The sequence below is a fragment of the Varroa jacobsoni genome, unplaced genomic scaffold, assembly GCF_002532875.2.
Source record: "Varroa jacobsoni isolate VJ856 unplaced genomic scaffold, vjacob_1.0 scaffold_310, whole genome shotgun sequence".
NCBI lineage: Eukaryota > Metazoa > Arthropoda > Arachnida > Mesostigmata > Varroidae > Varroa > Varroa jacobsoni.
In genome coordinates, this window is record NW_019213212.1 from 69,490 (window position 1) to 96,553 (window position 27,064).

At 41.7% G+C, this 27,064-nt stretch overlaps 1 protein-coding gene across 8 annotated transcripts in view; it reads right to left on the reverse strand.

Moving 5' to 3' along the window:
• Nucleotides 1-27,064, reverse strand: part of LOC111259238 (death-associated protein kinase dapk-1) — a 62,434-nt gene that overhangs the window by 7,555 nt on the left and 27,815 nt on the right. For 7 of the 8 annotated variants that reach the window (XM_022831082.2, XM_086967810.1, XM_022831081.2 and 4 more), the window contains exons 4-18: nt 8,219-8,332; nt 6,214-6,312; nt 5,910-6,008; nt 5,418-5,516; nt 4,934-5,032; nt 3,589-3,786; nt 3,209-3,307; nt 2,797-2,947; nt 2,171-2,391; nt 1,942-2,011; nt 1,659-1,714; nt 1,287-1,463; nt 954-1,038; nt 709-840; nt 171-316 (exon numbers count right to left, since the gene is read on the reverse strand). In XM_022831082.2, coding sequence (XP_022686817.1) covers nt 171-316; nt 709-840; nt 954-1,038; nt 1,287-1,463; nt 1,659-1,714; nt 1,942-2,011; nt 2,171-2,391; nt 2,797-2,947; nt 3,209-3,307; nt 3,589-3,786; nt 4,934-5,032; nt 5,418-5,516; nt 5,910-6,008; nt 6,214-6,312; nt 8,219-8,332 — 1,845 coding nt within the window. Of the gene's footprint in view, nt 1-170; nt 317-708; nt 841-953; nt 1,039-1,286; nt 1,464-1,658; nt 1,715-1,941; nt 2,012-2,170; nt 2,392-2,796; nt 2,948-3,208; nt 3,308-3,588; nt 3,787-4,933; nt 5,033-5,417; nt 5,517-5,909; nt 6,009-6,213; nt 6,313-8,218; nt 8,333-12,382; nt 13,070-27,064 lie in introns of those variants that run through there. The other variant, XM_022831078.2, reaches the window with a different exon arrangement.

Here is a 27,064-nt window from a genome sequence, read left to right on the forward strand (position 1 = left end):
AGTACACATATAGCCACAGTTCCTCGATCTGGATTCTTAACTTCGAATGGATACATATTAGACAGAATTTAAAATAAGAACAGCTAATTTATTAAAGTGTCCAGTAAGAACACTCATGCTACTTATTACTCATTAATTTTTGAATCCCCTGAAATCGTAGAATGATTAACCTGCTCGTGAATGTCAAATACATGGCCAAATTTTGCCTGCAGCTGATCCGCCACATGTTGAGCGAGGTTCTCGGCATCCTTTTGTGAAGAGATCTGGTCGGCATGAGTTGCTACCAAAGCTACCTGGAGGGGTCGACTAGATTTACCTGGTTCAAGAGTAAAACAAAAATGTACACTCACATTAATTGTAAAAGCTTTTCATCGTTCAGGAAAAGCTTCGTATGCAAAAGTGTCAGGATGCGGTAAAAATTTCCTTCTGTTAAATCCTCCATCATTTTTTACAAAGCTATTGTGTCTATCTAAACTCTGAATTGCGCAGGACTCTACCTCTGTCATGCGCTTTTAACCGTTACAAATAGACTACTGCGGACAGCACTCATATGCTTGTGAACGGTACAGACGTTTGCAAATGTAAAAAAGCGAAGCTTTTTGTCCTTGGGAAAGATAGTGATGATGGCTCAAACACAGGCATTGTTTTAAACCGATGACGCATTTTGTCACTTACCCAGCTTGCTATTAGAAAATTAATTCTTATTACCTCCCATTGCTAAAGGCTCTTCCGGCGGCGCCTGTCCTTGTAACCACATCAACCAAAAACTCAACTGCCGTATCTGCACATCCAAAGGATCGGTCAGACGGGTGCACAACAGGTGTACACTATACGGGTTCCCTGTGGTGTTCCAAATTTAGCACACGATTAACGAATGTATGCTCTTGTTAAAGATGAAAACAATCAGCAATATTTGAGCGAATCGTTCTTCGTGCGAGCAGATCGTTACTTACCCACGAAATGGTCATATGTGAGGAGATAACCTTCTTGTCCGGAAAAGTCCCAAAGGCTAACATCACCTACCCCAGATATAGCGGTCTAACGAACACACACAAAAGAAACGTTCTGAACTATCTCGTCAAAATTATGGAAGATAATCTAGACTTAAATAGAATTCTGGAGAAAATGGACAATAATTCAAGTGGTAATAACTGGTAAGTGGTAGACACTTCAATTCAAGGATCGCTACGGTAATATAAGATCTTATAATTTAACAGTGTGACACAAGTGTTCGCGTAGATGTCACTAATTTGTCGCCAAATGAAGTGCGTTTATATTCATCCTACCTGATGTATTTCAATACCACGTGTATAACTCGGAGATGGTCCGACCGTCCCTTCAAACACGTCTAACTCAGATCCACCGAGTTTCCTTTGCTGGCTCTGCGAACCTGCAGAATCCGCCCAATCCGCGCCCACCGCAGCAGATAGGCCTACATTCTTTAAATTGTTTTCCGAGTCGACCTGAAACAAGGTACAGTATAGCAATTCCATAGATGAAGGCTTAACGCAATAGGGTGGAATGTATCAGTTTATTCTTAGTTGGTTACTCTCCTTATGCCTATGCTTACTAGGCAAGCCGATATCGCTTTGACCAAAATATCATATACATTCCCCATCCGTGTGCACATGTTACAATTACGCTTTGAATAGGCATACCTCACAAAGCATATCTTCGGGTGTCGACGCGCGAGACGAGTTTCCACCGGAAATAACTATTAAAGATACAAAAGCAAGAAACAATACGACCGTACGTAAGTCAGTAATCTACATGGAATGGTATGAGCACTATGTGGACATTTTCGACAATGAATAGGGGTATTGGCATACCCTATGAACAAGCATATTACATTAAACCCAATACATTATCGTCTTTGGTCTGAGTATAATCGATGCAACTATCTGTAATATAATTATGTATTTCAAAAACGAATAAGCTTACGGCTGCTTTTTGACTTGCTGTTTATGCTACTTCCAACGCTGCCGGTACCCTGAACGGCTGAATGTGATATCTGTTGTAGCAAACAACGAACATGCACCAACTTAGAATAAAAATTGTGACATGCTTGAAGCTTTCTTATTTATTTATTTAGAGTAGCCAAGTTCAATCAAAGAGATGGGCCAACATGAGTACGTTTGAGCCAGTGTAGTACGTGGGATATCATGCGCACCTGTTGGTTGGTCGGATTTGCTTTAGCTGATGGTGATGACCTCGTCCGGAACCAGCTACTGAAGTAGCCACATTTGAGAGAATCTACGAGTGCACTTTTACCAACTCCAGTTGGTCCAAGAAGTTTCACTTTAATACGAGCCAGCTGCTGGCCATTTATCTTTATCTGTTCGACAAAGTCCTGCCTGAGTGCGTCGTTCTTCAAACGAGCTAGTAGCTCCCCTACGAAAGCAAGTTACTGAATTAAATTACACATTATACAGAGTCAAACCAACAATGAACAAGGCATGATTAAACGGGCTTGTCTTGTCCGCCTCAAGGTCAAGATCGCCTACTGCATAGGTTACTCGACAAACGGGGCATCATAGCACTTACTAGCTGATTGATTTTCGTCTATCAATTTCGCCAGTTGTTTCCGGCGGGTCGTAAACTATGCACGATATATAGCTCAAACCATATGTGCTTATATCTAACCTTTCAGCTTCTTTGGTATACAAGCAACCAGATTATTTATTTCTAAGAGATAAAACGACGTGGTAGTAGTAGCAGACAACTGACAGAAAGTGACGTTTATACCTGCAAACGTCATAGCAACAATGCAACGACACGTCAAAAATAAGGCCTCACCTATGTGCGTATGACCCTGTGCTAACGCAATAATCTCAGCGGGAACTCCATCGCGATTCTTTGCATCTACACGACAGCCTGCTAGCAGGAGACAACGAACGATTTCATCGTAACCATTTTTGGCTGCCAGATGAATTGGGTACAGTCCCGCCTATAATTTAAATTATTGATGCGTTTTATTATCTATTTTATCACCCTAAAGGCTTTATTATTATTATGGGCTCACCTAATCCGTTTAATGACAAACCTAAAGATATTAGTGAAAATGAGCTGAACGAAAAATTACCACTTACGCACACAAAAAAGCGCACTGACCGTTGTGAGAGACGTTGGCATTCTCTTCTGAGATCATGACTACTATTTATGAGAAACAAGCCACATGTAACATAGTTTTCTTGATAAAATCACGAACCTTATTTGGCACGTCGATGTTGCACCCGAGGGCGCATAAAGATTCCACAAGGCTGAGTAGGCCATCCCGACATGCTACATGAATTGGAGCATCTCCGTGCTACATAATAACGGACGATCAAGAGCGACAACTTATTAAAAGTGATGTACATAACGCACAGACTTCGTCCGTTGAATCAATAATGTTGCATTATTACTCTTTAACTACTGTTCTAATATTGCACCACTGCGCCGATGGTTTTGTTCAGGATTTTAATAAGTCCATCTCTCGTTATTTCAATTGGTGCCATCTGATGGATTACAACATGACCAGCAAGCTCTGCCGACAAAACAATCGGCTGTACCAGTTTGCAAGCATACACCATCTTATTAACTTCTCACATTATCGAGGACATCGTTGGGGCATCCTGCCTGGAGAAGGACAAGCGCCACAGGTACATGATGCCTGCGCAGGGCAAGATGCAGCGCAGAACATGCGTGCTTGTCTAGAAGCTCTAGTTCCGCACCAGCTTCTAGTAGACAGCGCACCGATTCAGTATGACCTCGAGATGCTGCAGCATGCAACGCTGTCTCGCCTTCCTATGAAGAAAAAATAGAACCGGAGGAGACTTGGATTAACTTCTGGTTAAACTTACCAACAACTGAGTGTGACAGATGATGTTTAATGCACATTCATTTTAAGCCTGCAAAAAAGCGGCCCAAAAATTTCCTCGATATACAGGCTCTGTTTTTTTAGGTCCAAAAGACTAGCAAGATAAGAAAATCAGTATTATTTTTTTTCCAGAAAAAAAAACAAACAATAAACCTAAAATATGCATATGTCGTATTCTGCATATTTATTACGACTCGTTATGTTCACAACCCAAAACTGCTTTATAGGTCGAAGACCTGGATAGGCGGCTCATAAACTTAAAAGCTCAATTGTCAAAGTGTCTACTATGGCGGATTTTGGATAGCCAATTAACTTGTGTGTATGGCGTACTAATACGACAGACATTATCGTCCCTCAACATGTCCACTGTACGAAGAGACGCTGCGTAACATAGCGTCAACACGAGCAAGTGGCGTCGACAAGCGCGCAATGGTCTGATTTGTTCGGAGAAATTGCACGGTAGAGTTGTTTCGAATCAAAGATTGTCCTTATCATGTTGTAGTAGGACGCAGGATTGCTAAACGCGACTGATCAAATCGATTCGACGAATAAATTGTCTGACACAGCCAGCCGGCTCTCGATTCTCTAAGCGTCTCAATCTCAGGGCAGATGCCGCGATTCTTTGCCAGATCCTTTCGTTGCCTTTGTCACTTGTTATGTAGCCACTCGTTTCGATTTATATGATTATTCGACGTATGGGGTAAAGACAATGTCATCATCGTAGACAAATACAAACAATAGCCTATACGCTACTAAGATGATAAAAATAGAGAGTACAAGGAAAGCGTATGTAGTAACATCCTAAAGATGCACATTATTAATGTGAGGGAAGCAAGATATCTGACCTAGTCAAAAATAATTGTCATTTCATGAAATAACAAGAGGCTCTAATAGATCAAGACGACGCAATCTCGGATTGGATAGCAGGGCGACAAAAAAGCAGGACCTCCCGATATAACTGTGACGCGCCGAAAGAGCAGTCTCGTATCCTTATATAGTTTTTAATAAACAAAACTGAACAAATCTCGTGCCAGCCAAATGAAGCGTGACCGAAATAGCCATAATAATACGTACCTTATTCCGAAGGTGGGTAAGTGCACCAGCTTGACAAAGCACGTACATAATAGCTGGAAAGTCATGCCAGGCGGCAATATGTAACGCGGTATCACCGTGCTGAAAAGCACCATCGAAAGGCAGTGATCATATATTACGATCTCAATAGAATGTTTTGAATATTTTTCTATAAGTGTGGTCTTTCGTTACAGACGGAGTGAGCCGAAGTCCACTACGCCTTCTGAGCGAGCTTCGTCGCCAGCGCTGTGCTCGAGATAAATTAAAAGTACGCTTGTGTCAAATCAACATTTATAAGTATTTTGTTTATTACCCTAGTAGAGTTTTGTTTAATTTATTCGTTGAGGGCAAATGAGCGTCAATTAGTTGAATGAATTCGCAAATTGCTTTTTGCCGCTTACGACGTATCGATCGAACTACCGGCAACTCCAATCACAATTGTAGCAGGGCAATAAATATTTAATTTTATTAATAAAGTGTTACGTACCTCATCGACGTTATTGATGTTAGCTCCCAGAGAGCAGAGAAGTTTAACAGCTGCTCTATGGCCGTAGCGGGCTGCTACATGCAAAGGATATTCGCCTTGCTACGAAAACAATACAGATAATGACATTACCGTGCACGCACAGATGCCAATCAATCGTTTATTAATCTGCTCGCCATTACATGTTATATCTATATATATATGAATTTTGCCTCGAGAAAATCAATAGCGCCGTTATTTAGATAACAGTCCACTTCTGAGCTGTCACTTCCCACCAAGCCAACAGTTACAATCGATGAAAATCACGAGTTCTCAATAGGTAAAGAACACGCAAAAGTGATCTACTATCTTGAACATACCTCCAGGGGAACAGGACCTCCCGTAGAAGAAAACCCAGATCATTGCTGATTACCATTATGTATAGTTTACTATTCGAAGCTAAAAGTCTCAGTCTACCGCGGCGAAAATGAGAAGCGATACCCGTGGGCCTTTTACCTTGTTATGGGTGTTGACCTTAGCTTTCTGTTCCCACAGGTACTGAATAGCGTCGGTGTGCCCTTGCCGGGCAGCCCAGTACATAGCACTGTCACCATGCTGAAATTGGTATTAAGTTGCTGGTCTCATTCTTCGAAAAAATGCTATATACTAAACTTATTTTGATAGTCAATACTGAAAAAAAACTATCCGTAAGAGCTATTAGAAACATGAATAGAATGTTCTCGTCTAGTGAACATTGCTATCAAATGCTGCAAGGACATGTATGGGTCCTAGTATATTATGTCAAGAATATTGCGCTTACCGAATCAGCCACATCGAAATTGGCCCCACGTGTCTCTAGAAAGCGCAAAACATCAAGACGGCCTGCTCCCGCAGCGATATGCGCAACAGTCTCCCCATGCTGTAAGTAAGTTTAGAAGGACAATGCATCAGTTAATATGATCCTGAAAAATCCTAATCGGTTATAATTACGAAGAGTAAGATTACACCTGTAGCCGCGTACAGCCGAGTAAATACGTGGCGCAAAAAATAGGATTTAATTATTGAAAAAGATGTTAAAATATAACGTAGCTAAGATAGCGACCAGTTATAATAAAACTAATGGTTGTTCTTCTTCTGCTAGCTGCTAGTTGTCCACTGTTGGGTTATATAAAACATGGTCCATAGGGTGAACTATTTAGAAGATGTTCAAAGACAAATGGATGGTCCAATTTGTCCATTGCTCTCTGCACTAAGTGCCTGGGGAACAAGTTTACCAGTATAGAACAATATCAAAAGCATACCAATAATACATTGACGGTTTCTAAAATACGTCGTCCTGCCTTCATGCAAAGCTTCGACCTGCATTGTGGTACAAATCATTAACAAATCTGTACCGAAAATTACTATCACAGCTTCCGTGCGTTAAGTGTTCCGTAGTTACTCAAGGCTACAATATATCGTACATTGATTTTCCTAAAATGCCTACAGCATATGGATATTGCGTATGTAGCTATGAAAGCAAAAGTTCGTTGTATCTTTCAATGTAGTTGTTCCGATATCCCTTTGTCTCCACAAACAGTTGCTCATTTTCATATTTTCGATGTGAGATCTATGTTTTTCATGATCAAGTTACCTAGTTGAACACAAGTTACTCAGCCGTTTAGACCGTCAACTACGTTTCGTGCAATTACGTTATGAGGGTAGCGATGCAGATATCATCGGAAAGCAAAACAAGTAACACTGCATCGTTACGGCTTGTACTGTTAGCTACGCAATTTGCCAACGAGCAAACGTGTCAGAGGTAGGCCGCAGGGGAACAAAGGTCGATTGCTTATTGGAAACGTTGAAAATATAGCTGCTGACGCCAGTTCTAGCGACTACCGCTGGCTCGTGCCATTGAACTCTAATACTTCTGCTACACAAACACGCTTCACCCGATGTAGCATTACAATCTGGAAATGTCTGCTGGCTTGCGGCAATCATGATGCAGCAGATATTGAAGCAAACACGATTTCAAGATCGCTGAACGCTAGTAGATGCAGAGTGAGATCTGCTGATGACATTAACAATAAATAGAACCGTGCTACCATGACAACAACTACTGTAACTTAATCGATTTAGTGAACTGAACTTCTAAACCAGTTATCAGTGATTCTAAAGGCAGCCGCCTCGACTCCGCCAACGTAAACCTGCGAATAGGAAAGGCTACTAGTTGAGTACGTAAAATCCAATCCGGCCGATCCGTTTAGGCTTAATGTTCGTTCGTTTGTTATTGTCTTATTGTGACGTGTCATCCGCAAGCTTCGTTTAGAAAGAGATTTGTCATGAATTGCCCGTTATTGAAGGATGGTTAACATCGTCGACGATGCTAGCCCGCGCAAAATTTCAATAAGAGCAAGCAATTGGGGAGACCTAAGATACTTTACTGCAAATTACGTTGTTGTAGAACACCTAGTACATCTGAAAAGAGTGAATGATATAATTACGAACATGTAAGCCGACTCATGGTCCTCAAACGTTTTTTGGACTGAAGAATTTTTCATCTATTGTAAACGAACGTCTAAGATGCTTTTGTTAGGGGAGACTACAGTAGATAAAAGCAGCAGATCAATTTTTCCGCATTACGCATTACGCCCCATATTGTCCTTGCCGAGCGAAACACCGCAAAAGTTCTGAAGTAGCGTCATCAGGGCGTTTAGGTTAACAATATTAAAGTTTTCGGCGCATCGCTAGTCGCAGCTACCTTGCGGAAGTTTATATTGCACTCTGTCTTGAAGGCGATAACATTCTCGCGTCGCGACATACTGAAGTACTACATGACATACCTTATTGTTCATATTGGGGTCTACACCGGGTTCAGCGAAAAGGTCCTCTAACTCCGCGAGATTTCCCTCTTCCACTGCCGCGAATAACTCCGCAAGGATGAACGCTTCATCACGCTAAAATTCAGTCAGAAACATCAATTGCTTATTATAAAATATATACATATATGTACCGAAACGTAACATTTTATAGTGCTACTACGTTAACGCTTTCTTATAGCATTTGTAGAGCATAATAGTAAACTAAATAAGCGTGCCTTCGAAAATAAATTATCACCAAATCGCATGTTATGGTACTCTAAACGGTGTAGTGAGCGCGAGTTAAAATCTGTTTGAGGATTCCTCTGACTCCCATTGATGACACACGATAAATAGTCCAGAAACGCATTTTTCAGGAAAAGAGTTCCTGATCCTATCTCAGCTCAAAGGAAAGATATTTTACACGACTGTGCACGCCTTCACAAGTACTGTGCTTAGAAGACGACCCTTAGCTAAAGAAGAAAAAAGATGTACAATGTTTCTATATCGCAAGAATGCACAATAACGACAAACCTTGCACGATTAGCGTGCATTTAGGTGTATCGTCCATTAGAAAAGACTGTACAAAAAGTATACCGTTAATTTACCCTGTATTCTGATGGGAAAGAACAAAACATGTCCAAACATTTTTTTCCAGAACTCAAAGTTACAGTAGCTCAATAATTATAGCGCAGGAATTGTGCAAAAAAAAGGGAATTACATAGAAGAGGAACTGAAGATAACCGGATGTGGCCATCTTCGATTGGAGATTGCTACTTTTCAACCACTACATTTTTCGCCTTCTCCTATGAAACGCCTGTCTGTCGACCTTGCTAATGGAAAATTAACTTGATTCGAGTGCTGCTATTACCAGTCGTTGTTGTAGTAGTAGTAGTAGTAGTACGTTTTTTGTCAGCTAGAACTATAGTTTGTCGTTTGATTGACGCGCCGCTCTTCGCGGGCTGCACGCATGGCCGCGCGCCCTTCTGTTTTTGTTAGCTCGATCAGAAGTAACAGTAGCATAGCCAATGCTAGCAGAAAAAAATTAATACTTTGGAGATTCGACGACCCATAAAAAGTTACTACCTGTGTGCAATGTATACTAGATAAGTACACGTAACTCTAGTTTGCTTAGACACAACATGCATATAATAATAACAAATATAATAGCCAACCTGAGCCAGAAGCATATTTGTCGTAGAACGAATTTAAGATTAAACACACACATTGAAAAATTTGTAATGAGGAGGCAAAAACAAATTTTTCTCAATTTCCATTAACTTTCAAACGGAACGGGTAAGTTTCAAAAACTGCATTTGTGTATAAAGATATTTGGGGCGGCTGAGCCGGACGATGAAGCAAAATCAGGCCCGCTTCCTTTTTGTTTCATATATTGTATTGACGTTACTATCGCGTTATACATGCTAACGTGCATATTGATTTTGACTGAAAAAGGCCTGGGTAGATATGTCGATCGCTAACAGGCTCTCGGCTTATGAGTACGAGCTTACATATGGCAATATCTCGTGAGTTGACCCATTGGCGGTTGTAAGAATCGCGTAGTACGTATTAATTCATTAATAGTAAGAAAAACCGCTTGTCGTTTGTATCTTCTGAAGCATCAACTAACTTGTCAAGGTGACAACACGCACGTTCTTTTCCATTTCAACCTATTCTGCCAACGATTTCGATCGAATAGGCTAAGTTGTTGTGAAAAAAACACGACCGGATGAGTCTGACTGAATAGAGAATAAAGAAAGGGTACAAATTCAGTGTCGAACAAAGACTTAACGTTACAGCCATTGCTTTGAAACGAGCGTGGTATGATTTAGCTTATACGTGCAATATAACGACCATGTATCAGCCCTTTCATATTGGCCCTTCTACCATTTCATTTTAGTAAACTTTCGCGAAGTTAGTTTTCAAAACAATTCGACCTACAATACCTAAATCCTTTTTTCTTTTATTCTTTAGCCGCTATTTGGCAGCGGCCTATCAGGGTACTAAACGACATACAGGACAATAGACATTTTATCAAAATAGGCCTGAATTGGCACTCGGCAACGATTGTCAAACACCCCGCATTAATGCTATTCACTGTGTATGTTTTAGCCCTACGTAGCAGCTAAGCATCGACGGAATTGAAGGCGTAGGCGTCTTTGATTTTCTATCCGCGCGCCACTTCTGTTTTGGTGACGGCACTGGAAAGACATATATATATATATATATAGAGAGAGAGAGAGAGAAAAGTTATGTTTGTATAGATCTGCATTGTTTTTATTTTGTTCGCTACATGAAAATCGGAATTGCCCATGTGGTTATGACTTTTTACGGTGACGGTAGAAACGGACGGCGTAACGCGCGCGAACGTAGTCGAATAAGCGGTCGACCGCTAAAACGAGCGCCAAAAGGGACAAAGAAATAATACTCACGACACCATAATGATAATGTGCATTTGATTAGAGGCGTATAAACGTTTCAATTTGAATAGGGTAAAAGTATCAGTATTCTGAAATTGTTTAATTTAGATTTGCACCTGTACGGTGCATTGGAGACCACGATAAAGAGTCCAAATACTTGAACAGTCATTGATCGACTAACACTATACAATGTTAGTACTTACTGGAGTTTGATATTCTACGAAGATCGTCTGCTTCATGTAAGCGTTCAGCCGCATGACTGTCTCGAGACAAAACCTGACAATGATCGTGGTGTCCAAGTGGGACTAATACCTAACCTTCAGTACACATTATATGTGCCGTGAGGAAAACAGTCTGGAAGTACTCAAGTCTCGCGTTCTTTTAAAGTAATTGTTGTAAAATGAATCGATAACTACATAAGAAAGATGCAGGCACCTGCCATGATCGACTGCGCAGTATCGAATGCTTTTACTCGTAAGGACAAATGGTTATTGTTGTCTAGGCAATACAGATAATATTTATTATCTGTTATATATATTATTATTGCTCAGTATACAGGTATCGGTGAGGTTTGAACTTCGGAAAAAGCAATCAAATAAGATAGCATCATCTTGCTTCAGTGACAGATAGGCATAAGTAGATGCGTATTGGTGGATTCCAACCATCGATTTGCCAGCCCTTTCAATCAGATAGCCAAACGTATGCGGTACATGGTTTTGATGATGGAGGAATATGCTAAAAAGTTTTCAACATTCGAATTTTAACATGTTCAAAGTTAGTTAGTCAAGTGAGATAGTCGAAAGACCCTCTCGCCAGAGTGATAACAAATACAGTAAAGGGTAAGACTTTACTAAGCACAATATATAGACAATAATCTGAACCAATATCATACAGGCAGTTGATAGCAATGTCAGCAAAGGGTTTTTTTTTACGTGAATAATACCTGCGTCTGACAACGACAACGTAAAGCTGCTCGCCAAATGGGGGGACCAAACCATTACCGCGAATAGAACGCAGATCATTTCGTTCACTATAACAGCGACAGTTCAATACACAGAGAGGTGTGTGCAATAAATATAATAATCGTATCATTTGAATTTTCGTTATTCCAAAATCGCACCTTCACTTAAACACAAACCGGATAAAATATGCTATATCAGAAAAAAACATTTTCTTTAAAACCGCAGCGTCTATGGAGCTATTACGCAACTGCGTCTGAATGTGTTGAACAGGATTTCTTTGCGAAAATCTTCCGGTAGGCTGCGCTATGATTAACTTGTATCTTTTATCATGTACTTCTAGCGCAGAAAAGCCCATAGCAGGTCGTCAAAATTTCTACCTAGTAAACGTCAGAAATAACTGTGAGCAAATAAACTACTGTAGAAAGGCTAACGTAATTTTAGGCAACAGAAAGGTTCATAGAGACGACACCGGTCTAGATTTTTAGCCGTTGTCAACATTACTCGCGTCCGAGTGTTTTGTCGCTCCCACGGACCGCGGGCGTCGTGCGCCGTTCAGGGGACGCATTCCAGTTCATACTTGATTGCATGCGTTTTCCAGCTCATTTATAGCAAGTGGCACGTAATTACATTAATTAATTAGTAGTGGCAACAATACAACTCATCGTCAAAAGGCATTTTGTAGTTGATTGATAAGTGCCGCGCGAATGCAGTTGAATTTTTACATACATATAACACTAGTACCTACGCATGCACTTTGTTTCACTCACTATGCTAGGATAAGGATAACTGATGGGACTGCAGACGGCGTTCATTTTAGCTGCAATTCGTCTTTGCCAAGGCTCTTGGAGTGGTCTTCTGGCGAACTCCTGAGCCCGCCTCTCCTCTTCCTCTTCTGAAGTGATCTGAACGATCAGCGCCTCAATATCAACTCCATCAGTTGCGTCGATACCATTTTCATTACCATTACCTCGCACGACAGTCACCATTTTGCACCGATGTGGTAGTTATCTTGTAGCTCGCACGACAGTGAGGCACAGGCTTTAATCCAGAGATAGTTCCGACCTTTTTGGTGGTTTTCACTTATTAGGCTACTTGCACCACATCCTATAGGTGATACAAACGTTCCTGTCGGCTAGGTGACATGATCCTCATCAAAGCTCCAAAACAGACTGAGTACGTGTTTCGATAGGTGCCACTACTATTTCTGTCGCACGTCCGGAGCCCATAGCGATAGTACGAACACAAACAGTTCTTCGTTCGTATTGTCGCTCATAGACGCTAGTTGTGTCTGTGTTGCATTTCCGTTCGTTGCGGCGTGGGTGAGAGTGCTGGCCGCATATAGATAGGTCCTTTGTCATCTGGCAGAGAATGGCACGTTCGTCTGACTGAAGGAGGATAGAACGGTCGGTGACATGCGCGCAGACCACGCGACGATGTACAACGACCTGAACAGCAGACTCGACCAATGGAGCAAATAACGTTAACGGTAACGTTTGCGTCGGTGACTTGCACGTTGAGATTTTGCCGTCGGTGGTCGAACCGGCAACTGCTGAGTTTCCTCGCACTTCACCGTGTCGTGTCAACACGGACAGCGGCGTTCTCACATTGAGCCATTCGCCTTGTCGAAGAAGTGCTTAGTTCAATTGGCTGTGTTGTGCTTTTGTGACAGAGCTGACATCGATAATCTCGAAGACAAAAGTCACAGTCAGCGAACTAACAAGCGGATTTTTTGCGTGGGCGGCAGTGGGTTGGTAGTGCCAGTGGATGCTCCGGCGTTTCAATCTGCAGCAGTTTCAATTGCCGCTGCATCTCTTGCTGGTAGAGGCACAAGGCTTTGTATTATCGCAAGACCACTATTATAACACCCGCTCACCATCTACAAGCTGACTACCAGTCACTCAGCTATAATATAATAACACTACCAAATATAGCAGCTATCGGCTTTCTCAGCCGTGCTCTACAGCAATATTCCTTAGCCGTCCGCCGTCGCCGCTTGCATTTAGATCGCAGCTTTCCGGGCTGACAGTAACTGCTTAAATTTTTCGGCGTCCCACGCCAGGCTATAGTATCGGAGCTGGCTTAGTTAATGTTTCAGTAAATCAGTTCAGTGGTAGTATTAAGGGCGCGAATCCTGGGAGCAACCCAGCGGGTGATAGGAAGGCAGTTGAACGCGATCTTGACGTCGGTGCCCGCTAAGCGGTGCTGATCACGCCGAGACCAGATCGACGTCGCCGGCCAACCGATAAAAGCTTCTACACAAACCACCTACACATCCATATGATCCCACGCCGCAAGTCAACAAAACCGTCCACTAGGCAGGCAGGCGCCTATAGGGATCCGAAGAAAAGGTGAAACGATCATTATTATCACGGTGGCATTGACAGTAGCACCGTGGACACGAACAACGTCATGCTCGCCTACGCCGTTATTGTCGTCGCCGCCGTCGTTTTCTATTTGTATTTAAAAACGCGTTTTTACGATTCGTTTGCAGCTTTCGATAACCCCCTCGGTAGGACGGCGTCGTGTCCGAAAAACTTGGCAGGAGTCCTTGTGTCGGACTGGATGATGGTATCCACGAATTAATTGATTTCGAAAATTCGGTTCATACGCATTGCCGGTCGCTGTATCGTGGCTGACGGCGAATGCAGGTTACGCGGGATCTCAGCATTACGTAGAATCGCTAATTAATTAAGAATACCATTATAATAGAAAAAATAAAACCTATTCTATATTATTGATAAGGGTTGTAAGGATGGTAGTTTCGATGTTGAAAATGACGATGCTTTTACATAATATTCCTAGCGGGTTCGTAGTTAGAAAAATTTAGTAGGACTACCGCACAAGAATGTTTTCCTTAGGGATATATGGCGAATGCAACAACATCCTCTAGTTTGATTACCATTTCACACGCTATTCCATTTGGCTGCATCATTTGTCAATGGTGCGGCCTGTGACATGAGGCCCTCTTCCAGCAGCGTGATCGGACGTATGTTTTAATTCGAATGTGTACGCTCTACGAAATGATAAGACCTAAACGCGCGCTGCATTACAGGGCTACGATTGCCCTATGCAACTAGTCAATAAATGACCGTGGAAGCGATAGCACTGTCGCCTAATCGTTCATATTTATAATGTCATCACTTTCGCATTGTCTCCATTACCATATATATGTACTTTTGATATCTCTGGCGTTTTACGTCCCGCATCAATCGTAGCTATTACTGCCTGTCTCGTTAACAGCACGACTTCCTCGCTGTTTGTGCCCGTACAAGTTTCTCATACACGGCTTACTTCGTTGCTTATACTGAACATGATAGATAGGTATATTTCACAAATGAATTACACGACAACTACCACCACGGCCTTTCCCAATAGTAAATCGCACGCCTCTAGCCATTTTTCTGCGGTCTGCCACATCAAAGATATCTATCTCGGTTTTCACGGCGAAGCACGTTCGCACAAACGCACACACACAACCGCGGTTTGCCGAACAACAACGATAAATAGTGGAACTTCACGATTGTTGGGTGTCGAGGTCCAAAACGCAATGCCGTCTGGCGTCCTTTTTCGCGGTAGGTTTCGCGCGTTCTGTCTACTGACAACTAAGTAATTGAGAGCAGAAACAGTAGCGTTGAAGTTTGAGAGCCTTTTTTTCTACTTTGGACCCTTTAGTGCCTATCCATATTTGTCGTAGCATGAATAGCAAAACTGCGATCGTGGTTACTGCGCCGAAATCGTCTACAACCCACTTGGGCTGAAGGGGGCAGTACTACCGGGGCCGGTTGTTACTTGTCTGTCACCCAGCGTGAGCCACGAACGGCTGCTTCATTTTTCTAGCAGTTCTCTACCACCAGATGGCGCTACTGACTCTCCCGTTGCCAATGCTATCGCTGCAGTTTATCCAGTTGGTTACATGCGTGTTGGCTGTCGACACGGCAATCGTTTTTACTATGACCGCCAACTTCGGACGGTACACACTAGCTAAGATACGAAGCACAACAACAACGTGAGGAGAGGCTGATTCGCTGACTGGAAGAACAGGTCTTGCATCGCTCGTCGCGACCCTTGTAGCGCTATAGAGCTGGCACTGCTGCTGTTGCTGCTTCAGCTACGACCGTCAAATATTGCTGACTGCCTGCGACGTCGGTGGCGTCAAATAAATGCAGTTCTCGGAACATCAGCCGCCGCAGCAGAGCCGTTGCAGGAGGTCCCGCTACACGCTGCGCTGTCGCAAGAATGAACCGAATAAGCGGACGCTGACAGGCGCCCAAAGCTAATACCGAGTAGAACACGAAGCTGTTGGTGATGTTTTTGCTCCTGCCACTGCTGCTGGTGTTCCTGTTGTTGTCGTCGTTGGACTTTTTTGAAAAGTGAGCGAGGACTACAAGAGTTCGCTGGCTGTTGGATGCCGCCGTCGTTCTGTTTTAAACCGTACTGGGCCCATGCGTGGATGGATAGATACAGAACTGCAAAAAAAACTGTTTGCCACACGTTTCAGCTTCGTGCGTCCATCTTCCCTCACCCGTTACAGTTCTTTTACTTTAGATCTTCATCTAGATGATGAGCAAGAAGATATTGTCAGTTGCGTCTCTGGAACGCTTGCACGGCTCTAGAACCAGCGGTGGTCACTGAACTGAGTTCGGGTACAAGTCTCCTAGCTAAACAAACTGCAAGATCTACAAGGCGCTATAGGTGCACATCGACCCAGCGACATAGCCTACAGGTGATGATCGTCTACCAGATATAAATCGCGAAAGCGACGAGGATGAGGAAAAAGTATTGTCAGTCACGAATAATCGATGCGCAGAGTTGATTTCATTTGTCCTTTTTGTACGTTGTACCCCGTCCTTACGTTCAGCATAGGATTCAACGGTGCCGACGTTCGAGCCTAACCCACTAACGACTTCTAACGCAGCAGAAGCTGTTTGAAATTGTTGGTTAAACAAATCGAACGGGAAATATACGAGATGTAATGAGGGCCTGCGCAAACTGAACACGCCTAAAAAGGAAATGGTTGATAGCACGTGCACGAGAAACAAAGGGAACAGGCAGTGGTCGGCTAAGCCTCACGCGTCAGAGAGCAGTGGACAGGATTTGGGTAGACGCTTTGCAAATAAATGATTTCAGTCTGATCGCTAGCGATGGACGATTGAAAATTTGAATACGCCAGCTGAATCAACTAACGTGTTTGATCCAGCATGCACAACATACTTTTGCTAATAACCACCCAAGTAAGTGGTATGAAATCGCAGTAACGGTAACAAGTGATTGCATATGAATCGATAAAGATGGCCCCATTTCACCAATGACACGGAGGTTTTAGCGTGTTACTACAGTTAGCGATTTCACATCTCGTGGAACAAACCAAAACTAGCAGTCGTCAACAGGAGAGGGGTTCGGTAACTCGATAAGTGTATGCTACACCTATCGAAGAGGTTTTAGCCAAGCGACGGATGTACACCTGTTTTCGATACATCTAGGACCTCCAAATACGGATTACCTCAAAACAGGCTTGTAGGCTTGACCATTGCAGCCACGAAAAACGAGTGTAAAAGGAGGCGGTACTAATTAACAATAATTGCACATAAGCTAAATAAAAAATAGCAATAAAATGGTAAAAACTGTTTGCCCGAAGCTTAGCTCTTTATAGACAATCTCTTGTAGCGAGCCACCGCCGTTCCCAGCCCACGGTGATTTATTGTAGCGTGCGCTTTGAGTAGATAGCATAACCTAACAGCTCCTTTACCAACACGAAAACGTCTTGCAACAGTAAAGGACATGCTTCACGGCACGTTATTTTACACCAGGCGGAAAATTACGTGGGTACCCAAAATCGTAGCAGATGGTAATTCGATAATTAATCGTAATTTCCATCAAAATAAGTATCAACAAAGTCATTGTAGACCCTTTAGATGCCACAAGTTGAACAACCCAAATATGATAACAATTGTATTGCATTTTGAACGCATAGAATGCTGTAAACGGAACTCGCTGTCGGCTTTCCATGGACCGGCCCCATCAAGTTTAGTCCCACTAACTTTACCGTATCGAGAATTTCGGGCTATATATATTGTATTCAAGCTGAGTTCGTGGGTTTCAGTGAAAAAGTACCGCTAAGCGACAAGTGATCAAATCCGACTTATTTTTGCGTGCTGTTATTCTTGGAACTAAACGTATCTATAGATCAGTCATTGCGACAAGTACTCGAGAACTACTATTTGACGCCCACCAATATATGGACCTAGTACGCTGATGAGGGATACAATTTGGAGATCCATATGGTATATGGATTGGTTAATTTACATACAAAGTCTCCACTCGTCGAGGACACAAGCATTTCATTTCGATTGCCAAATTGAGTTGAGAGGTTTTTTTTTGCACTCAGTTGTGAAAATATTGTAAGACCGAGGAGGTTTCTAGTATTTAACCATCCTACTTATACAAATGCTGATTCTGTAATAGATGAGGTATTGTACTTGGATATTGCATCAAGCGCCTATCGAAAGCCCTTAATTATGCCGCCAGTCAACAAAACCTCAACATGAATATATTGAACCTACCTTATTTTGCTACAGGTTTGATATCAATTATGCAATATCTGTAAAACAACTGTAAGAGTTATGTGAATTTTATCATAGGTTATAGTTGCTGTGAGGCGGGCATAATATAACAGAAAAATACCACGTCTAGAATTGTTACTAATTTTCAAATAAAAAAAACCTTTCAAGTTACGTATTGCATGTGGTTGTGTGCCTGCGTGTACGGGCGTCTATGGACTATCTGTAGGTTATTCGGCTCTCGAAATGAGGTGATAGGATAACTCTCTATAAATGCTTGCTACCAATAACCATTTAAGTTCTCACTTAAAGACACTTATTGTTGGTCTACCATTTCTCAAAAAAGAATTTGAAAGTAACAACAGTCGCGTATATATGGGGATCGGGCAGTATGGCCCTGTGTGACAGTGTAAAGGTAAAAACCCGCTCACATCTAGCAGACTAAAGACTATCATATATCGACGATGATTAGCAATGAGTCACTATGGGTTACTGTAATTTTCGAGCACGCGCCTATTAGCGCTATTCGTTGTGAGGATAGTTTTAGCCTCAGTAACTCGGGAGGGCGTGCCGTTTTAAGGGTGCAACAGCTCCGACATTTACGAACACTCACCCACTAGACGTCATTAATTTTACCAAGAACAGTTATTTTCTGTTAGATATAATGCGTCTACACGCAGCTCCGGTACACTGTTACTTCTAGTTGTTGGAAATACATATATAAACACAATGCTCGTGTGCGCATCACTTGTGTTCATCCGTATTGACATATTCGATCATAATGGGTAAACAGATTAGAATAATATTGGCAATCTAATAACAGTAAAAACAACGTATCTTCCAATACACAGATGTATAAAATAATAGATTCTAGTCGACTTGGCTAGGATCCTATTATTAGCGTTATACATCCGAACGAGTGTCTTTAATTTGACCAAAGGAAATTACCGTAATGACTTTAATGAATTATTGTTCCACTTAGTTACAAATCAATCGGAAATGTACTACTGTGCACGTAGTCCTTTAGGACAGAAAGGGTTTATCGGATAATGCTTCTCAATGAGGCCCACATAAACAATACTGCTCACTTATTTAATTAATATTAATGCTATAATTATAATTGTCATCATTTTCAGTAAGTACTATTTGAATGGAATTCTCTCTAAAAATTACCAAACGATTTCTTCGGGCGAAGATTCTCACACTTAAATTAGATAATCTAATATAATTAGAAAAATGTATATACAAATTAATTTTATGAATCTGACAATCATTTGCCAGCATTAAATGGTTTATTTATCTTTTTTGTTTTTAAATGAGAAATAGCTCTTTTAGCCATTCTGAACTTTCTTCTGTATATAAGCTTTTCCAGATTGCGCGGGAGTGGATGGTGGCGCCACCAAGCGAAATAAACATGAATGTCTTGGCAGCTGTGCGATTACATTACAGAAATATAGCGCTAGGGGGCGCTACCAGTTCAAGATCGGGAACGGTTCATTGTAATCAACAAAAGACAATTTTATCACCTTCTTTTTTGATTAACTTCTAAGTTCCACCAATAATCAAATTATCAAACCACGAAACTGTATAACTTAGGTAATCAGCTGGTTTTTCGGTAAGGTTTTTTTAAATATCTTCTTTGTTAGATGTTCTACTTTAATTTAACTATTTTAATTGAAGGAAAAAAATTACCATTTTTTTAAAAGGTTACGTTTTTCCAAAGGCGTGCATTTTTGATTTCCTATTATCATGTTTATATCCTAGCTGCAGGGGTCTAACAGAACTATTACTATTCAAATAAATGAAGGTCATCTTCATCTATGCCTTTCTACGTATGTTACTTTTGTCATGTCCTAGTAATTTCCTGCGTACATCTATAGTTGGATCGGTGACTCATTAGCTTATTTTACACTATCTATATTACTTCTAAGAAAGCATACCAGCAAAAAAGGTAAACGTTAACCTCTGTAATGCGCCAGATACGAAATTAGGTTGTTATTTAAAAAAGAAAGCCGAACAAAATTTAATGTAGGGCTCGTATTTTAAGTTCAGGGATATCTGCTGCCCGCTTAGTTCTGTCGCTCTTAAATACACAGCGACACACACACACAGACAGACGCACTGAATAGATTATTTATGGGTATGTAGGGCCCTTTTGAATAGCATTGTAGTGTGTGTTTTGCCGCCTTTGGGTCAATCGCCGGCCTAAGATTACATGAATGTGTACCACCCACTATATTCTTTATCTGCACACGTGACAGCCTGTCAAAAAACGCGCTACATGTAAGTTCTTGTATAAGAAAGTGCTCGTCGACCCGTTTACAGGAATTGGTTTTAATCATTGCTGACGATAGCGAATAAATTGAATAGCTGCATAATACAGGCTTACGACGTCTGACTACGAAGTAGTTCATTTAGAGGTATTCGCTAACCTTCTGCTACAATCAACAAAGCATTTACTATTATATGAGTACTGATGCGCTTTTAACGGTGAACGTATAGCAGGACAGGAGCACATTCACTCACATAATACAATAAACAAGTATCTGTAATAGCAACCCCTAGCGAACTGATATCTAGCAACGAAACGGATATTGAAACGATGTTCTGTTAAAGTGAACGAGAATACTTTGATTCTGTGACGTCGTGTCGCAATGAGAAGGAGCAGAACAGCAACTATTTATCTACGACGATGTTGAATTCGATGCAGTATAATACGAAAATATCTTGCCATATCATTGTAAACAGAGTTTCCTACGTTTCTAAAAGTGACAACGGTAGACGCCTGTTTATTCAGTGTTCTTCAATGGACGCGCATGCACTTTCATGTGCTGGAAGGTGGTAGTGAAATAGCATTACCCTCAACTCAATAAGTCACACAACTTGGAATTGGTAGATGAAGTCTATGCATAAACTTTGATCCACGTCACCTATATATATATATAATATATATAGACACATCTTAAGGCCAAATGAAACATGCTTTGCATCTTCCAGAACGACCAGGAACTACCACTCAATGTTCGTTTGTATATTTACAATTCTGTGACTCATATTAAAAGAAAATTAGCGGAAATTTGCTCATCAACGTAAAATAATGCATAACAATAATCATACTCTCTCTATGAAGGTGCTACCAGTAAACAGAAAAGTAGATGCGTCTTGCCAGAAAATTACGAACTCACTCGTGAAACTAATAGCAATCAGTGGTGCGTTTCTGCGCGGTCACGGTAACTTGCAAGAGATCTGACCTCCTAATTTAAAGAAATTTGCCACCACAACACGTACAGACAGTATCATTCAGGGCTAAATAATTAGATTGCTTCCGCCGAGCAACACCTGCAACTTATATTCAGAACCCCTTGATGATTGCTTGAACATTATTCGTGCGTTTTTGTGAAGATATGATTTCTTTTTCTGTGAGACAGTAGTATAGTCGTATAGGCGAGTTCCGTGATCACCATTTCCCGATTGATTTTCTAGCGTCAATTTTTGGGGAGTAGGCCAACCATTGTTGTCGACAAGCAACAACATAAATCAGTGCCACACTGAGATAAGTGTAATTAGGATAGTTACATAATCAACGTTTTGGAAGAACGGGTCACGCAAGTCCCTTCCTTACGGTACAAACATGTCATACACCATAGCTGTGGCGTCTGTGATAATTCACAGATTTGGATAACGGCTACAAGAGCTGGCTGTCGCTAAGATTGAGACCAATTTGCTAGGCATGTACGAGCAATGCGCGATGAACCCACCTGACGAAAATCAGTATGTGCTATTCCGTAAGCAGTCACTTCTGACCTCTCCTAGAAATTACAGCTGCATGAGTCGAACAGACCGCTGATGAATGATGAATTCTACACAATAACCTAGGAAAGGTAGGTATAAAACAATAGCACTACCAGCCGCTGATATCGCCAGGCTTTAGCAATTCTTGCGGTGCCGACTCACCTGTCTGGAGACAGACGAGAAAAAAGCACCATAAGAACAACGAGAACCCCATGGAGCATAATTCCAAAATGAATGCTTACGACGAATCGTATCGTCGACTGTTTCTCTGACCAGCCGATCATTTTATATTAAATCCAATAACGAACCAAATAACAATTCTCGAACGATGTGAAGTCCATAGTAAGATAATGAGCTACATAGTTGAACGTATTATTATTAAGGCAAAAGGAGAAGTGTTGTACGGTTGCTCCATGTAAGAAATTTTCAAAGGCGAAAAAGAGCCGGTCTTCTGAACAACCAGCTAAACCCCCTAAATGACCTACAAGAACAACGCCAATAGAGTCAATATGGCGATTAATGTAATATCACTGAAAATTGTAGGTTCAAGATGGATAAATTGTGATGCTGCCAACACTGCGTGCGGATATAGAATGCTTCGTATAGAGCTAAAGCCTGCTATGGCTAAAATGAGAGGTAATTTCGGTAGATTGTGACTCAATTACGAAGGTTTGCTATTTAATTGACTCACATACCATTTGACGTTGGGTGTCTAAAATCGTCCACAAAGACCGGCTCAGCTAAACCAATTATACAACCGTAATACTGTGCACGGTCTTTGACGCAGAGGTTAAAGAATACTAATGAAATGATAGCGAGCGTTTCTATCAAGAACAGATGGGCAGCCTAAATAGGTATTTTTCTTTCTTTAGATAACTGCGTACGGTTCTTAAAACTACAATGTAATAAGCAATCAATGTCGTATCTGTTCATTAGGCACAAATTCCGTACTCTCAAATGGATACATGTTATAGCGGAACCACCGGCGGTCCGGAAGTGCATAGAGTGATACGAAAGCACGGCGTCTTCCATGGACACCTTTTAGTGCGAAATACAGTAATGCCAAGCAGAGACACGTTTTTGCTTTAACATTATCCTTCCTAAGAGTCATCGTATCATATTGCCATCGCATTACCTACTCTAGGCTCGTCTCCGGCGCATCTTCATCTTGCTGCCATTATACATAATATATCATATACAAAAACTAAACGCAGTTTCATCCGATCTGAACCATTATACATATATTATAGACTGACAGTAAAGCTCTTATTACTTTTGTGATCGTTATCTGGTTCTGAATTTATTTTATAACATAAAGATACGAGCGACATCAAATTTTTCGCTGTTAACTTTGCCCATTGGATCAGAGCCTCGGTGTTTCGGCATTTGACGATTTCAACATTTTTTCTACTCTCCCTGTTGAAGATGTCAGGAGCCGCGAACCGGTACGATCTGTAATTTCCCCATCACCTCATCATGACCTCGTCACCGCAATAGCAAACTGCATTGGGCGTGACAAACGATACGGGCAGCGTCGTGTCTCGTCTCGCTTGATCGATATCTAAGCAAGCATAGTTAGCAGACAGGCTTAACGAACGAGCAGATCTGCCAATATCGACACTGGTGCAGGTCCTGTTAGTCTACTTATTTAAAATAACAATCTATGATCTGAGATCTGGCCTTAGTCTTGCAACACTTTCAAATTCATTAGCTTTGGTAGCAATATTATTTAAACGATAACGTGAATAGTTGTTGAAACGTATTTTATGAAGGTTTGTTTACTATCGTTAGTTAGACACGCTATTTGGGACGTGACCAAGTAGCAAATTATTTGTATTTTATTGTATTCGATAGCAAATGACTAAAACAAATATAGAATGATAGTAGATATGTCACCGAGTCCAAGAAGAAACGTTGTACCGCCTAAAACCAGCATCGCACATAATGAGACCCAGGCGCTCATATCATGTGTATACCTAAATAATCACTCGAGCAAGCTTATCTTCGAATTTGTTTAGCCTCAATCTATGCCGTTCGGTCCGCGTACCTACGGCTCGATCGTGTTTACGGCCCTTACTCCCTAACACAGTCTTCATACTGTTTCATTTCTATTAACGTAGCCTATCTATTATTATTCGTAGGGTCCTATTTTGTTCCGACATTCGTTGTGTGTACCATCCAACCTTATGCTCATAACTTTATCCTGAAACTTTATAAAGACACTGACCGAAATAGTTCCAAAAAAAAAATAGAGGATGTTTAATCTATGTCGAAACGCAATTATTCTTCTCTTTATGCAGAAATCTATCTCATGGGCAACGACTGCAACAAATAGCAGTTATTCTTATCTTGTTGTAGCAGCGAGAATTTCGTCAGGCTGTTTGAACGCATTGTACAGTCGGTCTAAAGAAGGAAAATCCCAATCGTGTTTGTTGCTTTAGACAATCGTTCGATTTCCATCACGGACTCTGCTGTGAGAAATTCCGCTTACTTTCGACTCAATTAAGGATTAGAATCAGGATACTTCTTGAAAATATAAAGGAGCAGTTTGTCATAGGTCTCTTCAGGTACCGCACAGTTAAGCGCATCCGACACGAAACAGAATAGGCCTGTGGAATATCTTCCAAAAGCAGAAAATACAGGATGTCGCCTGTGGGCCTACTGACATGCGAAATCATATGTCTTGCAAACACCTACGACGTATCTCGTAACAGCCCATCTCAATTTGAGCTCTATTTGGCGTAGAGAATATGGCATGACAATTGGTAAGCGCATATCATATTTCGTTGCCCATATACATGGGTAGATTGATACTGCGGTGTTGTTTACAAAGGGCCTCAGAGTCAATTAAGGTTCGTAATTACCATCAGGCACACGATAGCCTACGGATTGAACATCTTGTAAGAGATGAAAAATAAGGTAACAGGATTGCGGCCCGCGTTAACGTCAATTTTATTTAATTAATGGAGGATGACCGAAGTAAACTAGGTAGTAATTGTAAATCGTCTAATGCTAATGGCAGGTCGTGAGCAATTTATTACCAGGCTTCTGAAGCACATCGACAACGCTGGTCTCAATGACAACACAACTTGTTCCGCCATTTCACTCATTATGGCCAGCACTATCATTAACTTTTTTTTTTTCGTCAGAAGCAGCAGCAGCAAAAACAACGGCCATAGCGAACCGCGCTATGAAGTTCTACTCAGTGATGCTGTTCCTGATGTTGCGTGTGTCTGGGGGGTTAGTGCGTGTGTGCCTGCAATCTTCTCCGTCTCCTCCAGCCCCATAGGGTCATTCCCACTTTAGTGAAATGTTGGTAATGTTATTCGGTGTTGAGCCACCAAATCCGTTTGGTTCCTTCCTTCTCTTTAGTTTTATCGTCGTTGTCGTTGCTGGTTTTCCTCTTGCTGCTGCCGTTGTCTGTCTCTTGTGTAGTCATAATAAGTGCGCGATCGTACATGGGCTGACAGCGGTTCAGCGCGCTAATGTTTTCGAATGAAGAACCAGAAGAAAACGAACCCGTCGCAGAGTCTCGCGGCATGAATTCCCCAATTCGTCGTCCCGTTCGCTGTTTCCCTTTTTCGATTTCATCATGAAGAGCTCCTCGAAAAAGCTGTATGCGAGTTACTGCGTGAGGGGGTTGCTATCGTAATTGTTGCTGTTGCTGTTGTTGTTGTTGTAAGAACGTTATCAACAACAACGAAACGGCGAAAGCAGGAAAGCCTTGCGGAACAGCGCCGTTCAAGGCAGAGATAGTCGCAGATTTACGCAGCTTCGACACCAGCACGGGATGCTATCGCATAGCTTAGCAAGACGCAGACACACATTGTGGTCATTGACGTCCCATCACATCATCGCCATCGGCGTCAAACGAGTGCTCTTGCGCCGCTGCTCCTGCCGCAGTTGACGCTGCTGATGCTGTCAAGGCGAAAAGCATCGCTGCTGGCAGCCAGAGACAACGTCAGCCGCTGAAGGCATACTATGTGCTGCTATTACTACTACATTGATTATTACTACGACGACTAGTAACCCCCGTTCCCTCCGTCAACCTCGTACCGTTGATACCCTTCCAGCTTCGCCGGCTCACTACTACAACAAACACGAATAGCTACTGCATCGGTGAGAGGTGCAGTATAAACACCATCAAGGGACTATGCCGTCAAAGAAAAAGAAGATGAGTCCAAACGAATAAGGAGAGTACACGAGAGTTGCCTGTTGTGCGCCTAGAAAAGCCAGCGTCTGAGCAAACTTGTGTGAGTGAGTTATCGTGCGTGTGTCAATGACGATGAGAAAGAATTTACAAAATACAGTTTCAGAATATTTCGCATAAGCCGCCGTTAAAATGGGCAGCAATGGAAGCAACGTACGGAGATGAAGCGCACCGCGCCGATGGACAGAGAACATTGAGAATCTGAATGAGAGGGGGGCAATACGGGGGAAAAGGATTCCAGAATCGCCATTCAGACAGGAAAATTCAAATACTACCAGAAGCAGCGCCACTGCTATCGTGATAGGTAATGCGACAATAGCATTTCGACGAAAAGAGCACTTCAGAGGGTGAAGGAACAACAGAATGGAAATAAGTTTGAATCTTCAAAGCCCTATAGATGCAGTAGCATTCATATCAGTACTGGAATGGAGTGCTTTGTTGGAGGAGATGTTGTACCGATAGACATTTGGATAGAAATACATACATAAAGTAAATATGTTACTGGTCTTTCAACGTTCAAATGATTGAAGAAAACTGTTAGAGACACTTGTTGGCTTGTAGATAAGATGAAATTCTTAGGCCATAGCAAAACGAACCAGTGCGAAAGCGTTTGCCGAAAATGTTGTCGAATGAGGTGCGAAGGCAATCAGATACCGCTCATAAACAATGCCAGCTAACGATTTGCTTATATGTGTTAACAACAGGCCACAAGAAACCAAACTATGCTTATAAAATGAGTACGATTACAACACTAAAAAAAAATTGACGGAAGGCCACTCCCCACCCCAAAGTAAAGCCAATGGCTTCACTTGAGTGGAACGTCAATTGTAAAATGTACGGGTAGAATGAAAATAGACAGTATCTACATTTACGTATGAATGGGGCATAGG